The following is a 21,783-nucleotide window of genomic DNA, read 5'->3' on the forward strand; positions in this document are numbered from 1 at the left end:
CTAACAATATGGATTCTATTATCGCTTCCAATCCGAAGCCTTTATCGTATTCTTATGAATTCACTTTAAATTTAAATAATGTGTAAATAATATCCAAACTTTTATAAAATACTTTCTCATTCCGACCATAAACACTTGGAATTTTCTAATAATAATATTTTTGAAATATAATTAGTTCTGTTGTGACAGTAAGTTACAAATATGCTGCAAGCTTTTTTATCGAGGCCAAAATAACGAGTGAATAAGAAGTAAAAAATGACATTTGCAAAAAGCCGAAAAACAGCTTAAAAGTTTATTGTATTTTATCTATTAAATTATTTATTATTGCGTTAAAAGAAAAATGACTGCTTTTGAAGGTAAACAATATGAAACAATGTTCAAAATTTTTTCTTACAATTCTAAATTTCAGAATTTGGTGTACTTCCTGAAATAGCTAAAGCTTTAGAAGAATTGGATTGGATGTAAGTACAAGTAATTAAATTGTGATTTTATATTAACTAATCCCAACTATTAGCAAACCAATATGCATGTAACAGATGTCTTCCGAGTTGAAAATAATATAAAAAAATGAAATCAAACTAAAATGTTTTGTTTAAACGTAAAAGAAATTTTAGTATAATTTTTCATATGTTAAGGTTACCAACTGATATCCAAGCTGAAGGAATTCCTTTAGTACTTGGCGGAGGTGATGTGCTCATGGCAGCAGAAACTGGTAGTGGAAAAACAGCTGCATTTTGCCTTCCAGTTATTCAAATTGTATGGGAAACTATAAAAGATATTCAATCTGGTAAGACAGCCAAAGAAGCTAAAGCAAGCTTGTGTAAGTACCATTTTTAAGAATATTACAGAAATAGAAATGCACATTTTGATCTATTCCAATATTAATTTGATAGTAAAAAATATTGAAAACACTACAAAAAAAATTCTATTGTAGAAATTTTATTAAAATTCATATAATTCTTGAAGCTCAGCCATGGATAATGTCAACTTTGGACAGAGGAAATGCTATAGCGGTTTCTCCTGATGGTAAAAGAGTTCAGTCAAGAGAACAGAGAGATTGGAATGGTGTTCGTTGCACTAGAGGAGTCAAATCAGGAAAGTGGGGCTTTGAGGCTACTGTCACAGATGAAGGACTTTGCAGAGTGGGGTGGTCTACTCTACAGGCAAGTTTGGATCTAGGTACTGATAGGTACGTTCGTAAACTGAACCATAAATTATTCATAATATTTCCACACAAAAAATTACAATAAGTAGAGAGCCCTCCCTGGCAGACCCAGACCTCCGCAGTTATAGGAGCTATGTTATAGGTCAAGGTCATGTTCTTAGAATTAATTACTGCAGGTGTTTAATATACTGCCCTCCAAATTTAAAGTTTTAAAGTTCCAAAATGGCAGTTTAAAGAAAAACTTGATTTTTTTTGTATACTATGATGAAGAAATACATAAAATACTTGTTTTTATTTATTTAATTGCATTTTGGTTCTTATATAATTAATTATGGCTTTTACTGCATTGGGCTTAGCAACCTTTGATCAGCTGCTAAATCTTAAAATCGAAAAAAGTGTCTTTACTGCGTGTTTTTAAGAAAAATAAGAGACCAAATCTATGCTGTAATAAACGGGATAAAAATATATCCACCTTATATCCACTGGTGTATAATTATCAAGTCAATGAATTACTTTGTGTGAATATGCATACAAAATTAAGGAATCTTTATTGAAGGTTCTTTCATCTAATAAAAATATCACCGATTCTTATAAATTTGCTTTAATTTTAAATTTAAGAAAATTTAGTCGTTCTGATCAAGTCAATACACTGTAGTAAACGTGATACAAAATATGTCTTTTGATGAATTAAGAATTTTATCAATTTATATAATAAATTAAACGTGGTAAAAAATAAATATGTCAGTTCCCCAACATAAGTTGATAAACTTATGCTCTAAAAGTATCATTAGAACTTGCAAAGTCAAAATAAATTGCTAGCTCATAACAAAAGTTGATTATAAATATACTGTAATAAATGCTTACAAAACTAGCCTACATAAGGTTATATACCTTTTTAAATATACAGGGTGGTAATAAATTTATAGGATGCATCCTGTTATTGTCTCACTACAATCTATTTATTACGGTAAGTAAAAGATTTGTAACATTTTGATGAGTATAATAGATATTTTTAAATCATACGACATGCGATTGATATGATTGTATGCAGTTTGGTGTTATAATCATTTTGAAAAATATATTTTTTGTTTCTTATAAATTGATTTTACAATATTTGAATATAGATAAAAATAATTGTTTCAAGATCTCAGACGTTCAAATAGTTCATACACTTGTATTTAGATGATTATGAAGCCATAATTTAATGTTGGAGGAAATGTCTATATGAAGTATTCAGTGGAGTAAAAGAAAATTGTCTTTTAAATCTGAAATTTGTGTTACATCAATCAGTTTATATGATCATTAATTTATCACCTCATAATCATTGAAAACCGAAGCCGAATCCTGAAAGGAAACTGAAAAAAACATTGTATAAATTTATTATTTCGAAAAGAGGTTTACTCATCTTTGACATGGTAGTAAGAAGCATATTGTTCTTTTTTTAGAAACGGCTTTGGATTCGGAGGAACAGGCAAAAAATCTAATAATAAACAATTTGATAACTATGGGGAACCATTTGGTAAAAATGATGTTATCACCTGTCTTTTGGATGCAGATAACGGACAGATAAAGTTTTTTAAAAATGGTGTTGACTTGGGAGTTGCTTTTTGTGCTGATAAAAAAATTGTTAGTCAAGGTCTATTTCCGGCTGTTGTTTTAAAAGTAAGTCCAACGATACTAGTACCAGGTGATAATTTTCTTTAGTTCAAAACACTCATTATGGTGTAAAATAACAAATACTTCTATTCTAATATAACATTTTACTGGAATACCAGCTGGTATTGTGAGAAACAAATGGATGAAGTATGTAAAATATGTCGTTTTGATTGCCATAGGGAATTATTTGTATAGCAATTTAACGAATTTTGATCCTAAGCATTTGGTTTTTCATTATTAATAATCATAAAATTTTCAGAATGCAGAAATGGAATTCAATTTTGGAAATAAACAGTTTAAGCATAGCTTGCCCGATGGATATAAACCTATAATGTCAGCTACTGGAGATATTCTAGTGAAAAATACAAACGGTGAAAGTGGTGCTGGTCAAGTTACCAAACTTGTAAACAACGCACCCCAAGCCATCATTATTGAGGTAAGTATTCTAACTGATAATAATTATTAGTCAACAGCCCCTAATTCATTTTAGCCATCTAGAGAATTGGCTGAACAAACTAGTGAACAGATAAAAAAATTCAAAAAATATCTCAAAGATCCCGAAATCAGAGAAGTTCTTGTGATAGGAGGTGTACAGGTAAAATCCCAAATTTCACAACTTCAAAATGAAGGTGCTGATATTATAGTTGGAACGCCTGGTCGTTTAGAAGATCTAATTCAAGGAGGTATGTCTTAATGAATTTTTTAATTTTAATATTAATTCAAACTTACTCTTCAGGTTATTTGTCATTGGCAAACTGTAGATTTTTCATTCTGGACGAAGCAGATGGGTTGTTAAAACAAGGTTACACCAAATTTATTGAAACATTACATCAACAAATGCCCAAAGTTACGGCGGATGGAAAGAGGTTACAAATGATTGTTTGTAGTGCCACTTTGCATGATTTTGAAGTTAAAAAAATGGCTGTGAGTATATAATTTCATTTACAGTTACAAATATGAACAAATCATTATTGTATATTTGTACAGTTTATAATACATGAAGCCTCAATCAAATAATAGAATTCTGATAAGTTTACAATAGAAACATCATATCATCTCAGAAATTTTAATTAAAATTGACTAAGCTTTATAACAATTACGTTCTGTCCTGGTGGGGTCTCAATCCTCATACTCAAGAATGTAATGGAAACTTAATAAAAGACCTATCTAAATTGAAGAGTGGGGCCCATTAGATCGAAGAGTTACTCTTACTCTAAGTTGCTCAAGGTATAAAATCTTCTAACACTACAAAATAAATCAATAACATGGGAAGATGTTCCAGTAAATTACAATGTGCCATCATTTTTCAAAATAATACAATTTACTTATACTCCTAGAACCTGATTAGACGTAGAGAGAAACAGCAATAATCTTTTTTAGGGAAAATTAATGTACTTTCCTACTTGGGTCGATCTTAAAGGTGAAGATGCTGTGCCAGAAACTGTTCATCATGTGGTAGTAAAGGTAGATCCACAAAACGACAAATCCTGGCATAACTTAAGAAGGCACATCAATACAGATGGAGTTCATGCACGAGATAACGTTAGACCTGGAAATAATAGTCCAGAAACATTAAGCGAAGCTGTTAAATTGCTAAAAGGTAAGGTATTTATATGTTGAAGCAATAAAAAGAAGATCGTAGTGATAAAAAGTACCAGAATTTTTATACATGTTCTATAAATCAGGATTGAATAGGGTCAAGTGAAATAGAAATTTTTTTTATTTTACACAAACTTTGGCACAGTTCACTATTACCCAACCCCAGAGACTTCTAACCTTAGAGGTTTCGATTAGAAACTCTTCAGATGGGATGAACTACTGAAATTAAATGGAACACCATCAGAGTTTTAACAAAACCAAAAAAATAAAGATTAATGGTGGAAAATATGGAATCATCTTTTAATTTTATCTTCTGCAAAGTGTATTATTAAATTTGGTCATATTTCTAACAAAATGTGCCAATTCATTGTTGCTTGGTAATTTTCATTTAAAAAATTTTTTTCTAGGTGAATATTGTCTAAATGCGATTGACAAGCACAAGATGGATAGGGCCATAATATTCTGTCGTACAAAATTAGATTGTGACAATTTAGAAAGATATATGAAGCAGATCGATAGAAATAATTATTCATGCGTATGCTTACATGGTGATAGAAAACCACATGAACGTAAAGCTAATTTGGAAATGTTCAAGAAGAATCAAGTTAAATTTCTAATTTGTACTGACGTCGCCGCTAGAGGAATCGATATAAGTGGTTTACCTTTTAGTAAGTATTTTTTTTTAATAATAGATGAAAGATGAAATTTAGTGGAACTGAAAATAGGGGAGAATCAAAAAGGTTTTAGACAGACTCTAAAAAAACAAAATATCAGTCAAATTCTATTTCGATGGTCTGAAAAAGAGAACAATAAAGAGTACAGAAAAACTGAAAGTAATGATTGGTGGTGGTAATAAAACAAGAGCTCAAAAGGAGGTTTGTGAAATTTTTAATATTAAATACCTTGATCAACACGTTTCTCAGTCTACAATTGGCACAATTGAAAAAAAGTTTCTTGAAACTGGACATGTAAAAAATATTGAAAACCAGGTAGGACTTTTTCCCGATGTTAATCATCCAGATAGATCGATCTATTTACTACCAACCAGATGGAGATCAAATAAAAGATTTCAACGTTGCCATTTTAAAAAACTTGAACAGTTTTATTTTAAGTCCTTAACCTGCAACATCATTTGAAATTTATTTTTTCTTTTGATGTTTCATATTATTTGAATACTTTATTCAAGTTTTTAAGGATTTTTTATTGTAATTAATGATTTTGATTTTAGTAATTAATGTAACACTACCAGATGAAAAATCGAATTATGTGCATAGAATCGGTCGTGTAGGAAGAGCTGAAAGAATGGGTCTTGCAATAAGTTTAGTTAGCACTGTACCAGAAAAGGTATGTGTTTTTCACAAATTAACGAAAAGTTCAAGAGTGTTTATGGTTAATACTGTTGTAGGTGTGGTATCATGGTGAGTGGTGTCCCTCGAGAGGAAAAAATTGTTCTAATACAAATTTGGTTGAACAAAAAGGATGCTGTATATGGTATAATGAACCTCAGGTATGAGATCTCCATAAAATTCATTAGTCAATCACTTTGGCTACTTTACAAACTGTATATTTCAATACAACCTTTTTGTTAGTTGAGGTTGGTTGAAAAATCATTTTAAATGAAGGATTTTTGTTTTCGTCATACTCAGTCTTGAGTTGCCATCTGTTCTATCTGTAAATTCTTCTGTAGGTGTTTAAGCAATTTACTTTGTCAAATTATTTGAAAATGTGATTTCAACTCATATCTAGTATGTTATTTTGCCAACATACGATGCTTGTTCATAAAATGAGGTTCCCAACGAATGTTCACAATGAAAAAAATATTTATTAGCATACATATTTGGAAAATTTATACTTCCCTTTATTTTTTGAAATAGTCGTCATTTAGACCAATGCATTTTTCGATGCGTACCTTCTTTATGTCTGAATCGTAGAAGTCTGCCGCCGCGCCATGAAGATAGTTTAAAATCTCCCCTTTCAACTCCTTGGCGGTTGACGCACCACCAAGTGTTTCTTTTAATTCAAGGAAGAGATCGTAATTATTGGGGGCCAAGTCTGAGCCGTAAGTGCGGTATGAGACAGTATTCTATCCAAATCTGTACGTCCGTCTTTGAACTCTGCACCATTTGCTCATATATTGCACACTCATGCACTTTCTCCACCTCAGATCTTTGGGAACATCATTTTATAGACAACACTCAATATAGCCCAGAGTGATTTAAGAAGTTTAGCTCAGTTGAGTAGTGGAAATAAATGGAAATATGTTATATGATTCATCACTTAATGGAAGATATATATTTTTTAGTTTATAGCTGATATTGAAGAACACTTGAATGTGACAATTCAAGAAATTGGTCCGGATATGGAAGTACCGCAAGACGAATTTGAGGGGAAAGTAATATATGGAGAAAAAAGAAAAAATATGGGTTCTCTTTACCAAAATCACACTGCCCAAATGGCACCTATCGTTAAAGAGTTGTCTAAATTGGAAAGTTCCGCCCAGTTACTTTATGTCAAACGACACTTGTCTAAATTAGCCAGAACATGCTGAAAATTAAATCTAAGAAATATCTTAAATAGAATGATTTCATTAACAATTGTATTCACATTACCTAATGTAATTTAACTAAATGTATGGTTTACAATTTTAAGTAAAACGTTTCATCTTGAAAAAATAATTTTTTATCTCCACATTTCTCCATTTTATTACATAATATTTATTAGTAGCTAGAGGCCAATTGGTTGGTTCAAGAGCCGATGGACTTTCAACTGAGCTTTGGGGCAGAAACACTTTCAGAAGAATTAATTTTTGCTGCTCAAATGAGTTTACGGTCTTCGGGTTAAGTTGAAGCATCTAAAATTGTCAGGAAACAGACAACAAATTTATCCAAAAGAGCTGCCAAATACAGGCTGGCAAGAAATTTGAAGAAGCTGAAAAAAACAACTTTCTGGGAGAGAAGCTTTGTCGATGTTCATTGAAGCCAAACTTGCTAGATATCAATACAATATAAACTTGCCAAAAAAGAGTGGTACCCACCAAAGAACATATTACTGTTACAGATATTATTGCTGAGATTATATTGCAGGCTTTACTTAATCACTGAGTCAATCTATTAGACTATTAGATGTTCAGAAAGAAGTTTTGGAAGCCTAAAAAATGGATACTTTAAATAATTTGAAGCTAATATGTAAGTGGGTCTTGGCACAAATGTTCTTTTTCTGGCCCTATTGCTAAAGACTCTAGTATCTTCATTTTATACCTGGTACCCATATGATTTCTCTCAAATATTCCAGGAGAGCAGCAGCAATTAATTATTTGGCGAAATGAAACACCTTCATCAACGCGTTACTGCAGACCAAGTAAGTTTATTTTTCAACATCAACTATAGAATTCGCAGAAAACGAAGTTAAAAAAATGCGCCAACAAAATGAATAACTAAAGCAAGTGACATATCACATGAATAACATAGAAATACATGTTACACTTGTTATGCTTTTTACAATGGTTGTTTGAATACATTTGTATTCAAACAACAAATACAAATTGTAGTACAAAAGAACTACGGTTATATTTGTCAGAAGGAAATCAACTTCAAAATGCTTAAAAATTAATTTGCGGTACAAAAGAACTACTTTTATGTCTGAATGTTTAGATAAACAATATTCACTTAATCTTAATCCTTATCCCTCAATATATCCTGTCTTCTTCAAGATTATTCAACCTAAAGATATTTAAACAAATTGTAGCAATTTATTTAATAATCACGGTAGAAACTCATCTAGACTGTAAAGCTGCTACATTATTTAATATTTCTACAGGTATTTCGGTCTGTACATTCTTAATAATTGCATCGCCGCGCAGTTTCATTTGCAATTAACACAGCCTGTAGGTCACTCGATATTATCAGGAAATTGGTCTGTTTCTCAGTTGCGCTTTCAGAACTCTTTTAAAAATCTGAGCTGTTATCAAAACTTTATTTGTTCTGTGCGACTAATATTTGGTGTAGAGTCGAGAAATATAGTATAATATTTTACTTTTTTGACAATGACGTTTATTACGAATGTATTTCAAATATATAAAAAAATTTGCTGGATTGATAAAATTAGATGCGGTATGCGGCTATCCATTGTTTTGGTCGCCTACGCGCAGTGCACGCACACCTTCTAAGATCGGCACTTCTAAATATAATCGAGATATTCTTAATAATGACTATTATTAATACTTCATCTAAATTTAAACAACATTTAATTACATTCTCTAAATCATGTTATATAAAAAATTGAATAGATTGATAAAATATTTGGCTTACTTTCAAATAATTAAATACTAATTACATAAGAAAAAATTAACTTATATATCTGGGTAACTAAAAGCATTTGCTGTAATTCATATTAATTTTAATGCAATTTTATTATATATACTAAAAATCCGTTTTCAGTTAATTCTTTATACTTAATATTTTTCACAAACCCCTTCCGGTAAAACTTATTTTTACCAATTAAAACTAGAGTTAGCATCATTTTCTAAGTGAAGACTGTGAAGTAAAATTGAATAGTATGTATTATAATTGTGAATAAACTTACTCAATACAATGACATATTATCATTCATGTATAATTTCCTTACTGATAGAATTTTCAGGGTTACTACAAATGGTAAGCTCCCCTTTCCTCATCCACAAAATACTGGCTTCCCTCAAGGTTTAGTATTAAGCTCTACTTAATTTATCTTCACAATAAATGAGCTATGCGACAAATTCCCCTTTCCCGTAAAATATGTCCAATATGCTGATGACAACATCCTTTACTGCCATGGTAAATACCTCTCCTCTACATGCCAACTGCTCCAAAACGCAATAAATCTACTACAAGATGGATCCCCCTTACCTAGGAGTATGATTTTCCCGAAACAAATCCATGCTGATATAATTCTCTCGAAGAACATCTATTTGCTAACCTCAAATTTTCCTTGATAAGTTTCTATCTATTGTAAATCAGTGCCAAATCCTTGGTATGACTTTCGATTCTGGACACAACTGGAATCACCATATTCATGATGTAAAAGGCATTTGCCCGAAGAGGCTGAACATAATTAAAACCTTCAGCTACCTTCAATGGGGCTCCAACGAAACTATACTACTTAGAGTTTACAGAGCTCTCATAAACTCAAAGCTAGACTAAATATCTGCTTCCAAGTTTAAAACTAACTTATTGAACCCTGTACACAACACTGCTCTTCGCCTCTGCCTTGCTGCATTTCGCTCAAACCCCGCTGCTAGTGTCACTTTTGAAGCTAATGAACCACCACTATCCTTAAGACGACAATCTCTTCTCCTGTCATATGCTTCTGAAGTATCTTCAAATCCTTCTAATCTTGTTCAGTCGTCACTTATCACTACGTCCCTACCTACTAACTCACGAACAATTGTAAATTCTATCCCTCAATTGTTTCGCGCCTCTACTCAAAAATACCAACATTTCTTTGACCTGCCCACTTCCTTTACCATAGTGTCCTTGTAGAAAAAGTATTCCTAGAAATTCTACATAAACAATCCTTCGACCTAATTCATAAGTACTTTCCGGTTACCTTCTACTTATAGTGGTGAACTATATAATAACCATCAAGCTTTCAAATTTTTCTCTCCTCTCCATACAACATCGCCGATTCTCTTTTATCTATATATTAAAACCATATTCACCGACTATCCAATAGTCTAACCATTCACGACATTTATCAAACTCTCATTGCTCTTGATATAATAGTGTCTTTCATATTGCTTTCATCGCACACTGTAAACGAATCTGCAGCTCGTCATGCCAATGAAGCCGCAAAGAGTTATACTGAAATTCCACTTCAGCTTGCCAATGATCTGAAGACTAACTTCAAAAACCTCATTCAAGAATTTTGGAGCGATATATGGAGTAAGAGTACAACAACATTAAATAGGAGAGAAGATGTGATAATAGGAATCAACCATACAAAAGTTACTCACGGCTATTTAATGTCGTCAGAAAGTCGTCCTGTCTGCCAAAGTTGTCACGTTCCTGTGTCTGTTAAGCACATCCTCACTGAGTGCAGAGAATACTCTACCGCTTACCAGCAGTTAGATATGAAAACCAACCTCAAGGAGACACTTAACTGCCTGACAGAAATGAAAAAATCCCATACTTTCTTAAAGCCACCAAGTTTAATAGAACTCCAGCCTGTATCACTAGACTTTGTTCCTTCGACAAATTTTCTGTTTCCCAATTACCTTCGCATTTACACTGACGCTTCATAGTCCTCCAATAAACTCGAAGTAGTTGTAGTGACAACAACCTCGACTCTTTCTGTAATTCAGGTCTCTCCGATGATGAAGCAGTGTTAACAAAGTTTTCGGTAAAATCCTATACTAAAAATGCTGCTCGCAAATTATGCCGTATCTTTTCGGAAAAAAGGTTTCAAAACTACAAGCACAGTTGTCAAACAACTGACTGGAACATACTCTCTGGTTATGTGGACTCCAAATTTTCTAGATTCATAAAACACTAGTCTGGCATCCATTTTAATCCCTCAGACATATTAAAAATAAGCAAAATAAACTATGGTCCACTGGTTTACGTATATCTGCAAATAACATGCAATCTTTATCTTACCTAAGGAAATTCTCGGATAGTATCTTCTTCAAAAATTACGTGAAACTATACAGAAAAATTTAACATATGACAATGATATTTATTATAATAGGAGACTCGCTAATTCTCGTGACGTTTCTAAAGAAATTGTGAATGATCTAAGAAATAGGGCTTCTTCATCGAGCACAATCTCTACTTCACCTGATAACCTTGATAATTAATTTGTGAATGTAGCCAAAAATTTATCAAATTCTATAACTCCTCATTATCCACCTTCGTATCTTCCTGATGCTAATGCTAACTCACACAGTTTCTTCTAATGGACTTAGATCAAAAATGTTTTCGAGTCTGCCCAATTGCACTTTAATCAACGTTTCATTTTCCAATTGCCTTAAGACGGCTATGTTTATACTTCTGCATAAAAATCAAGCACCCAACTATCGCCCAATTGCAGTCCTTCTCACCTTATCTAAGATCATAGAAAAATTGGTCACAAAGGGGCTTTTATAATTTCTGTTTAAATATTTGCGTTTTTAAATAACAAATGCACAAATGATGCTATATTCACCTTCCTATATAATGTCTACTCTAGCCTTAACAGCAAATATTCCACTACAACAACTTTTTATGATTTTTCTATTCCTTTGGTTGAGTCAATCATAATATTTTAATTAACAAATTGCTAGGGTTGATACAACGATGTCTTTTTGCAAGCCAATAGAATGTGGAGTGCCCCAAGGCTCAGTACTAGGCCATATTATCTTTCTTCTGTTCTTAAACGACATCATTGGTAAAATATGTCTATTTGCAGACGATATTAGTTTTTATTGGAGCATCCCTGATCTCACGGAACTTCATAAGACCATATCTAGTGACCTAATCACCCTTAAATCATGGTGCGATTCTAATCTTTTCTGTCTCAATGTTTCTAAAACTGAAGTTTCATCATATGAAAATACATTGCTGCCTTTTTTTATTAAATAACACCACCATTGACGGCGTTGAATCTATAAAATTCTTAGCGCTTGTGGTGGACAATTCCTGGAAATGGGAGTTATATATTTCCGCCTTATCTAAAAAAATAAGTTCCTCAGTTTCCGAAGAACTGAACTTATCCACCTCCTTAACAGTTTATTATACCCTTATTGAGTCGCATCTCCGATATGCTTTCGATATGATTTCCTTCTGGGGTACGTGTGGTTCGACGCAATTTGAGCGAAACTTCAAAAGAGAGCTTTTAGATATTTACTCGAACTAAACACCAGGGCTCACTGCAGGGACTTCTTTAAAAGATTAAAAATTATTTATCTTTGAATCGGTTTGCCTAATTCGTAAGCACGCTTCTGCAATTTCAGAAAGATCGTTGCACGGCTATCCACTTAGAAACTCTGGTACGACCTGTACCTAACTATTACACGTTCAGAATTAGTTAAGGGCTCAATATTTTACAATGCAAAAAAATGCACAATCACTTGCCAACTGAAATCAAATCGATATCATCTTTTCTCGCATTTCGCAATAATTTGAGGGCATATTTAAACGAAGTAAAATAGTCAACAGATCCCTGGTCTATGTTAACTGAAAATCGACGAGACCAAGTACTGCTAACTCGACTACGCCTAGGCCACATCCGGCTAGCACATCAGCTCATTAGCAAGGATCCTAAGATACTAGCTCAGTGTCCGCAATTAACAACGAAACGACAACAAGCCAAACTTCCTTCATGTGATGTGAAGAATTTAACAGAGTATTTAAAATCAATCGATGCTCTGAGGCTTATATAGATTTGAAATAGTTTATACAACATTATTTATAAACCTTAGGGTCCTCGATTTTCTTGGGTCGAAAAAATTTTGGTTTTTATAAATCACATCTACAACACGTGTAGAAAATGTGTGCCAAAGGATTTTTAGATATACGAGGTGGTTCTCAATCTGCTTCCTGAAATTATTGTGAATTAGGCACAAGCAAAGGGGAACCGAGACCACTGACAGACGCTTTTAAACTTAAATGCGGTCCTGTTACATGTTCGGCTTTGGAGTTTCCAAATCTGATCACGTGCACTATGGGTGAATATATTTTGATTTACTATTTTTCTTCGATAAATAGAGTACAGACGTGAAGCGTTGGTTAGTTCAGTTTTGCTATGGCAGTTGCTATGATGAAAGTTTTAGTATAAATACGCAAACATGCACATTCGTTTTTTACGAAATGGTGACCACGATATTTCAGAAACCACTTGAACGATCTTGTTAAAATTTGTACAGCATCTTTAATATGTTATTGTAATAGGAGTATAATGATTTTCGATAGTTTTTTTTCTACGAGCGAAAAACTAATTTTTAAAAGTGTATAAAATTTTTGTAATTTATATTTCACTCTAGTTCAATAGTCATAAAAATGAAGAATAAAATGCCGTTTGGTTTTTTGATTTCGGATAAGGAAGAGACCCACAATTATGGTCACCGTCAAGCACCTCTTTTACTTGATATATTCCTGTCTGCTACTATAACTGTTATTCTATTATATATTTTGAGTTTAAAAAATTTGTAAAGCTAAAGCTAAATTATCGAAGAAGCCGTAAAAAAACAGTCGAGAAATTAGAGGATCTCCTTAATGACGATTGACCCAGACGGTTAATGCGTATTATCAAAAAAAAAAATAAATTGAATGTAAGCATTAGTTTTGTAAGAAATTTTCAATATATTCTGTGGAAAAGAATAATTTTTTCATGGCTAAATAAAAATGCATCGTATAACCGATCAAAGTTAAAACAACATAATTGTATATTTTTGCTAACTAAACACTAAGTTCAATGTCATGTAGAGTTTTTAAAAAAAACTCTGAAACTTATTTAAAAATAGCGCGCCAATAATTGTAATTAGTTCTCTCCTATCCCTGTAGAAAATCACGTTTAAATAAAAATTTACTGAAATAATGTAAGAAGTGAAAATACGTAAAAAATTTCCAGTGTATAAAAAAGGCAAATTAATTTTTTCGGAAGATACACGTAAATGTGAGTAACTATAGATTTGTTACTAGATATTTGATAAGATGTATTTATTGTTTCACAACTTAACACAATTTTATCTTCTTGGCGTGGGGTTGTTCGTTCGATCACTGGATAGAAGTTGAATCCGCTTTAAAATGTTCTAGTATTTTATTTGCGCAGATATTTACACACACTATTATTTACAACAATGTCTAAATTTCATACCAATGTTTAGTATAATATACTAGCCTCAACTGTTTTATTTATTATCGTTCGCTTCTTCTTCACTTAAATCAATGTCGAATCAAGACTGACTGACTCCGTGTCGTCACCACACAGCTTTATACAGAGTGTTTCCGGGACTTTAAGCAAAAAATTCGGGAATCAGTAGATAACTTGAAAATAATGCTAATAATGCTAACTTATCTCATACGACCCCTCGGTTCTGAGTTATAGGCCTCTAAATCAGAAGTTATATTTAAGTATATTCTTTAAATTATATATTTGAATGAAGATTATGAATTATTGATGGATGATTACGTCCATGTAGTGTGTCTGACGAAATAAATAATTCTACAACACTATCTGAAGGCTAGGGCGGCTCATGGTTAACAATCCGGGACAACCTGTACAATCTAATGATAGCAAAAATGAATTTTTGAAACGATTTTTTAACTAAAAGGTACAATTTGTTTAACTCGAGGAAATTGATGGTTTTGGAGATATGTAGATTTTTAGATCGTTGTACATACCAAGGAAACCGTTCGCTATAAAGTGACATTCTGAAAAAAATTATCATAAATTGTAATTATCTATTGGAAATACTTACAGGAGGTATTAACACGCAATCAAACATTTCTAATTGAACTGCACACTGTCGAACATCTTACTTAAATATGGTAACAATTAAAATGTAGAAAAATTTAGTTGGTTAGCCTATCACTTATACAATAAACACAAAAAATAACTATAATAACTATACATTTCCGGAGGATATTTCTTTCAACTGGAAAGAGCAATTCAAGATTCTGCCTTATAGCGTCTCAATGGAAATTTATTTTATCCATCATTTCGTTCCTAGTGTTGCATATGCAAGCAAGCTATTAAGATATTCCCAAAAAAAAATGAATCCATTGTATTTAATTCAGGGAAACGTGTAGGCCATTCTAATGAACCTCCCCAAACAATCCACCTATTAGGAAAAATGTTATTAAGATGATTTTTTACATCATTTAGGAAGAGGGAAGGGACTTGTTGTTTATCTAGAAACCAGCAAACGTAGGCCAGCCTTGCTACGTAATCCTCTATTTCCATGGCATGGATGTAAAAGGATTAAGAAGCTGCTTCTGAAGAATCCTATGAATAGTTGTCGTTTATACGTTAAATTGTACTGCATCTAATGCATTTTGCTCTAAAGCTGATGTTTGTATAGTTCATTGTTGACCTTCGCTACCTTCTTTTCTAAGACACTTCCTAAAACATCTATTTCCCGTAAACTCCTATCATCCCTAACAAAAGTTCTAAAGCCGGAAAAGTGTTTAGTATACAACATTCTGGCTTCTAACGAGTTGCCAGAAGCCAAACCATACATCCAATGCATGTCGGCATATTCATTAAAGGAAAATTCTATCATATCGACACTTTAAATAAGATATGATAAATATTGATGACAGGTTTTGAAAAGATTAACAGCAAACTGACATTAAAAAATTAAATCGATTGCAATTTTCCATTAAATATCACGTAGTAGCTTATTTGACATTAGTCTTCTAGATGAAAAATAATTATTAATCTCATTCAAGTGCTTCCTTATGTCAGTAATATGATCTTTGATAGAATGTAGCACAAATGTTTATTTATTTATTCATTAGTTCTCCAAGAAATGTTTGATTGTTTTACTACCTCCTGAAGTTGTTCCTGCAAAAATTGTTAACGAGCCGCCCCTGGCCTTCGGATAATAGTGTAGAATTATTTATTCCTACAGACACACTACAATGGACACACGTAATAATCCATTAATAATTTATAAGTTCTGATTTTGCAACTTTAAAGGACGGGTCTTATGAGAAAATTTTTTTAAGTCACAGCATTATTTCCAATTTTTATTTCTGTGATTTTCAAAAGTTGTTTCGTTTTTGGTCTTGTTTCTGATGTATAGGTCTTATTGTCGCTTTGTAAATTCGTGCTTTTGTTTGTTCTCTTAAGTGTTTGTTCCTCTGTACTATGCTCTGAAGACAGAGCCGGGATTTGCCAATAGGCCCGAACACATAAATTCCCATGGGCGCACGGCCGGTAGAAAACACAATATTTAGAAAAAATATTAAACTGAATATGCAATATTCAATACGTAAAAGTACTAAACGTGCCTCAAGACGGCATTTTGTAAGTCCAGAATCAAGTAAATTCCTCCAATAACTTGCAGTAATAAAATTGCATCGTGGAGTGAAGTAGTGTACCACTGTATGTACGAAGCGTTGGATTAAAAAATAGTGGGTTAACATCGATCTGGGGCCCTCCGAAGGAAATCAATATCAGCTCGAACCAAGAAATGTAATATATTAGTTTTAAATAAAAATAAATTCTAAGTCAAAATAAGTTTATATCTAATTTCATAAACTATATAAAGTTTCTATTTTGAAAACTTTTTCTCGATTTAGTTGTGGCAAAATTTTCAATTGTCTTATGAAAATTCATATTCTTTGATATCTCCTTTTCAATTCATAGTTTCGATAATAGATCCAATATTGGTATTAAAATAAATGGAGTTAGTTTTTTTCCGGAGCCCCTACTTGCACATAGACCCGTTTTAAATCCGATGCTGTATGTACGAGGGTATATAAAGAAAATGTTTAAATTCCCGAACTCAATAATTAAACCTATGCTCTATATTTTAGTGAAATGGAAGATTCTTTCGTAAACACACTCTTAACATTATATAAAGTGGAAAAATGGAAGGAAATATTGAAGCTAAATGAAAATTCTGATAACCTAAATGCTTTAAAGTTATTATGGGTATGGCCAGAAGAGAAAAATTTTAAATTTATCAAAAATTTAGTAAAAGATCTTGGATACAAAGGCATTTTATCTCTAGGATGCGGATGTGGCTTACTAGAATGGTTAATTAATCAGTCGACAGGTAATGAGAGAATCTAGTCAATCTAAAGTCTAGAAGACTAAGCATCGTAATTTCTATGATGTCTCACCTCAAATTAATGTAACTTTTAAAATTTGATTTGTTTACTGGCTTTTAATGATTGTTTTTTAACTAAGTAGGAAATTTTGGTGATATCCATACTGAACACACTGTTTACACTACCACTACACCAACACTCACAATTACGCTGTCTGACGCGGGTTTCGATAACTAAGTTATCGTCTTCAGATATTGAAGGTAACCCTTCAGTCTCTGAAGACGTGTGTTAGACAGTTCAATTGTGAGTGACATATTACGTGCTCTATTATATTAAGAAAGTGGGAAGATAACAAGTTACTTCCACCAAACGAGCTGAAACAGTTGGCTGCTGGTTTCAGCTTCATTGATAACGACGATGAAATCGATTTTAGTAACGAGAGTAGTGAAGATGAAGATAACCTAGATGAATTGTGTGGGAGCGACGACAGTGCAAAAAAGAAGTACTTTTTACCTACACTCCAAAAAGGGCAAAATTAAATTCTAAGCAAAATCTGATTACATCAACTTGTTATAGTGGAAACAATCAACATTCTGGCGATTTTAATTTCAGACGGTTAATAGGAAAATAAAGTGCTTGAAGGTGAAGCAGATACTGATTCAAACGTTGGATTCACGAGATCAGAAATTAGCCAAATGTGTTGTTGAACGTCTGTTTAACCCATTAGTGTATTTTTTGGCATATTGAAGGCTACATTTATGAATTCGTTAAGTATCTTTAACTTTCATAGAGTAAAACAAGTGAAAAAATTGTCGATATAAGAGAATATCTGCTCTCACTAGAAGAAACCCTCATAAAGTCATGGATGAACAAAAGAAATGGTATGCCAACTTTGTAATGTTAGATATGTGACTATTATGGAAATATTTGTTGAGAATCTGTACAAAATACTGCTCCAGTACTTGAGAAGTCGTCCACAATCATTTATATCTTGTTAAAAAAAATATAAGAATGACCACCAACCTATGCAGGAAAACTTACGAGTAATTAATGTATTCACATTGTAAGTAAATTTTACAAATGCTTAGCTTTCTAGAGTTAAGATTGACCAAAGTTTATAAAAGGTAATAAATCATATAAAAATGTAGTTTTGAAGATGCATTTTGTTCACTATTTATATTGTTAGAAAATATATTGATGATAAAAACAGAATTAATTTCCTATCGGAACTAAAATATCTGGTAGGGAGTATGCAATTACATGCAGCTTAATTGCTGGGTGTTTCGAGAAAAATATTCGGTGAGTAGATGACGTAAAATAATGCTGTGACATAAAAAAATTTTCTCCTCAGAAACGAGGGTCGTATGAATTTTTCGATCGATTTTTAAACAAACAGGTACTCTTTATTTGACTCGATAAACTTTATGGATTATGAGATATGTAGATTTTTAGATCGTCGTACATGCCAATCGATCGCCATAAAGAGACATTCTGAAGAAAATTATCATAAATTGTAAGTATTTTTTGAAAATACATTCAAGATGTACTGAAACACAATCAAATATTTCTTGGAGAACTAACGAATAAATAAATAAATAAACATTTGTGCTACGTATACAAGTTGAAGATCATATTACTAATGATCTATAGAATAAACTAAGTGCAAAGTGCCCACTTCGAACATTTCTTATAGTCTTTTTTGCTTTTATTTGTTGAGTTGATAGGCCAACCAACTAAAATTTTCTACATTTCAATTTCTTCCTTATGTAAGTAATACGATGTTCGACAGTAACCAAACAAAATTAATAAGTCAAGTGACTAAGTAAAACACATTTTTGCCAAAATCAATTTAATCTCCTTCAAGACCAAAACAATCAGTCTATGCTTCTCTAACTTCTCGATGCCGTGCTTGTAGGAGAATTTGTCTTTTGCCTCAATATAGGCTTGTTTCAGCAATTGCTTCATTTGAAGAAATTCTTATCGTCGAACATTTTTTTCAGATCAGCGAATAGCTAGTAGTAATTCGGGGCCAGATCTGAACTATAAGGTGGATGAGGAAGCAATCGACTTGTGAATCGGCGTATTGTCTTGGTGAAACAGTGGTTTTTTCTTCGAGACATGAGACCGTTTTTTCTTAATTTGTCCATTCAAACGATTCAACAACTCTATGTAGTATTCGCTATTGATTGTCTCTCCAATATTCCATGCGCATCCCAAAATACTGAAGCCATAACATTCCTAGCTGACTGTTGTGCTTTCACCGGCTGCAGCCCCCTCAGATTATGATCGTTTTGATTCTAAAATGAAGTATTGGTTTTATGTTTCCTCCTTTGTCACATATCGATGCAAAAAATCTGATTTATTAGTGTAAAGATGGCCAGACATTTCTCTGAATCATCAACACACACATTGTTATTTTTGATCGACTGTGAGTAATCACACTGCCTTCTGATATCTTTATAGCCTCAGCTATCTCACGCAATTTCAATTTACGATTAGATATAACCAACTTGTGGACTTTTTTGATGTTTTCTGGAATAACCACCTCAATTGGACGACGAAAACGTTCACCATCATCGGTAACTGTACGGCCACGTTTAAATTCAGCAAACCAATAACAAATGGTTCTTTTCGGTAGAGCAGAGTCCGGATAATACTTTTGAAGTCAATGCTGTGCTTAAACACACACGAAATCGCTTCCAAAATAACAAACTTACATGACTATCACTTTTTTCTGACTAATCGAAATGTCATAAAATATTGAAAGTGGGTACATCATAAACGTCATATGGATTTGACAATGGCGGCGCCATCTGTGTGTCAGTCACATGACTTATTGAGTGTTGTAGTATGCAATTCAGTTAGAAATGTTTGATTTTGTTCTAATACCTCCTGTGAGTATTTTCAATAAATTATTACAATTTATGATAATATTCTTTAGAATGTCTCTTTATGGCGAACGATGGTATGCGCACCACGGGAGAAAAGTGTCAACCAAGCCGAAGGCGAAGGTGCTATATTAATATTGTATAGGTTGTCCCTGTAAAAATTACGGATTGTTAACCATTTAACATGAGCCGCTCCTCGTGTCAGATAGTAGTGTGTAGAATTATTTCTATGGACCACATGGACAAGGAAATATACTTAAATGTAAGTTCTGATTTCGCAACGGCCTATAACTCAGAAACGAGGCATATAGCCGACGTACTTCGAACGGATCAGTACCTTGAATGTTGGTTATTATTATTTGAATTAAATACTTAATATCAAGTATCAAAATTATAAATTTGTGTAAAAAAATATGTAATGTAATGAACAATTCTGTCTAGAATGAGCTTTTTTCAATCAAAATGGAATATTAGGAAGAAAAAAATTTGAAGTTAAGTACCTCAAAATGAAGATTAAAAATAGTGTTCCGAGATTGCAGATTCAGTCACAAAAAAACAAACGATGCCAAGTGAAAAGAATGTAAATAATCTGCATTAAAAATTGAAAAAGAAACGAAATATTTCAAGAATTTTGTAAAATAATTTCTTTCATAATTTAGCTGCGCTCCATATATGTATGTATCTTTTGTATAACAAGGGGGTTGCCCAATTTTTCCATTTTCCACACAAATTTACAGATTATTCTCATTTACTATCAATATTCTAAAAATAAAATTCCATCAATTCTTAAATTCTTCTCTTTTTGTTCTGATTCAGGATTGCCAGTACTGGGCTATGAAATAAATCGAGAATGGTGGGAAAGTAAATACTCCAGTTTCAAATTTATCAAATTGAATTATATTAACCAACTCAACGAAAATTCCTTGGATCCGAATTATGCGTTATTATTCTGTTACTTCAATAATAAAAAATCGTTTCAAGATTACGTAAATAATTATAAAGGACATTTAATTTTTATTATTGGACCTGGATGTGATGTCCCCAGGCACACAGAGCCGCAACCATTTTCTGCAGATTTTGGTACCACGGATTGGCATTTATATTGTTACCAAGAAGTTAAAACTACAGGTGATTTTATTGCCGCCTTTATAAGGGAGGAAAAATAGAAAAAGTAAATCGATATGTATTGAATTGAAATTATTAGACGAGATATTCATCAAACAACATTTTTTTTATTTAACCATCGTTTTTTACAGGTACCCAAATGTACATGATGTTCATGTTTATTTGTATCTTCAGCATTTTTTAAGAATAATTCATTCAACATTTTATTTGTTGTTTCGTACTTACCACAGATTATATGAAAATTATTAATAAGAGTACGAGACTTTTTAAACCTAGAGAGAGTTATACCCATAACGAAACCATAGGAATGACATTGCAGAAACCGAAAGCGTCATCTGTTTAGTAGAAATGAACAGAAATGCTATTAAATGGTATACGTACGGATCAAAAACAGCAGACGGAACTGGCATAGGAGTGTATGGGCCTAGAACCAAACACTCTAAAAGCCTGGGCAGCGCATCAAGCAGAAATGTATGCAATTGAAAAATGTGTACAGATAAGAGAAAAACCAATTACTGAGACAACCTACAAGGGCAAAAACTCTTCTAGAGTAGGTCTGACCTGAAGACACTAGACCTAGCAGATAATCCAGCGTGTAGATTTTGTTCCAAAGAGA

General features: G+C 32.5%; 2 protein-coding genes across 2 annotated transcripts; both read left to right on the top strand.

The window, feature by feature from the left end:
* Positions 1 to 223: 223 nt before the first annotated feature.
* LOC130445299 (ATP-dependent RNA helicase Ddx1) lies at positions 224 to 7,092 on the top strand. The gene is made up of 13 exons (XM_056780864.1): positions 224 to 356; positions 410 to 461; positions 636 to 820; positions 967 to 1,189; positions 2,611 to 2,827; positions 3,081 to 3,257; positions 3,312 to 3,504; positions 3,558 to 3,745; positions 4,202 to 4,421; positions 4,828 to 5,088; positions 5,649 to 5,764; positions 5,826 to 5,927; positions 6,723 to 7,092. Exons 1-13 carry the CDS (start codon positions 341 to 343, stop codon positions 6,966 to 6,968), a joined length of 2,196 nt encoding a protein of 731 aa, XP_056636842.1. The 5' UTR covers positions 224 to 340; the 3' UTR covers positions 6,969 to 7,092.
* Positions 7,093 to 13,960: 6,868 nt separating this feature from the next.
* LOC130445424 (uncharacterized) lies at positions 13,961 to 21,263 on the top strand. Its single transcript, XM_056781030.1, has 3 exons — positions 13,961 to 14,047; positions 16,918 to 17,159; positions 20,859 to 21,263. The coding sequence occupies exons 2-3, from the start codon at positions 16,922 to 16,924 to the stop codon at positions 21,206 to 21,208; spliced, it is 588 nt and encodes a 195-aa protein (XP_056637008.1). The 5' UTR covers positions 13,961 to 14,047; positions 16,918 to 16,921; the 3' UTR covers positions 21,209 to 21,263.
* The last annotated feature ends 520 nt before the right edge of the window (positions 21,264 to 21,783 follow it).

The sequence above is a fragment of the Diorhabda sublineata genome, chromosome 6 (genome assembly GCF_026230105.1).
Source record: "Diorhabda sublineata isolate icDioSubl1.1 chromosome 6, icDioSubl1.1, whole genome shotgun sequence".
NCBI lineage: Eukaryota > Metazoa > Arthropoda > Insecta > Coleoptera > Chrysomelidae > Diorhabda > Diorhabda sublineata.

What these genes read in the sequence shown, in the direction of transcription:
- LOC130445299 (XM_056780864.1), top strand. An exon ending in TTGAAGTTAAAAAAATGGCT is followed by an intron (nt 3,746 to 4,201) that starts GTGAGTATATAA and finishes AATCTTTTTTAG; the next exon opens with GGAAAATTAATGTACTTTCC. An exon ending in TATAAGTGGTTTACCTTTTA is followed by an intron (nt 5,089 to 5,648) that starts GTAAGTATTTTT and finishes TTTTGATTTTAG; the next exon opens with TAATTAATGTAACACTACCA.
- LOC130445424 (XM_056781030.1), top strand. Translation starts at nt 16,922, where the DNA reads ATGGAAGATTCTTTCGTAAACACACTCTTAACATTATATAAAGTGGAA. An exon ending in GTTAATTAATCAGTCGACAG is followed by an intron (nt 17,160 to 20,858) that starts GTAATGAGAGAA and finishes GTTCTGATTCAG; the next exon opens with GATTGCCAGTACTGGGCTAT.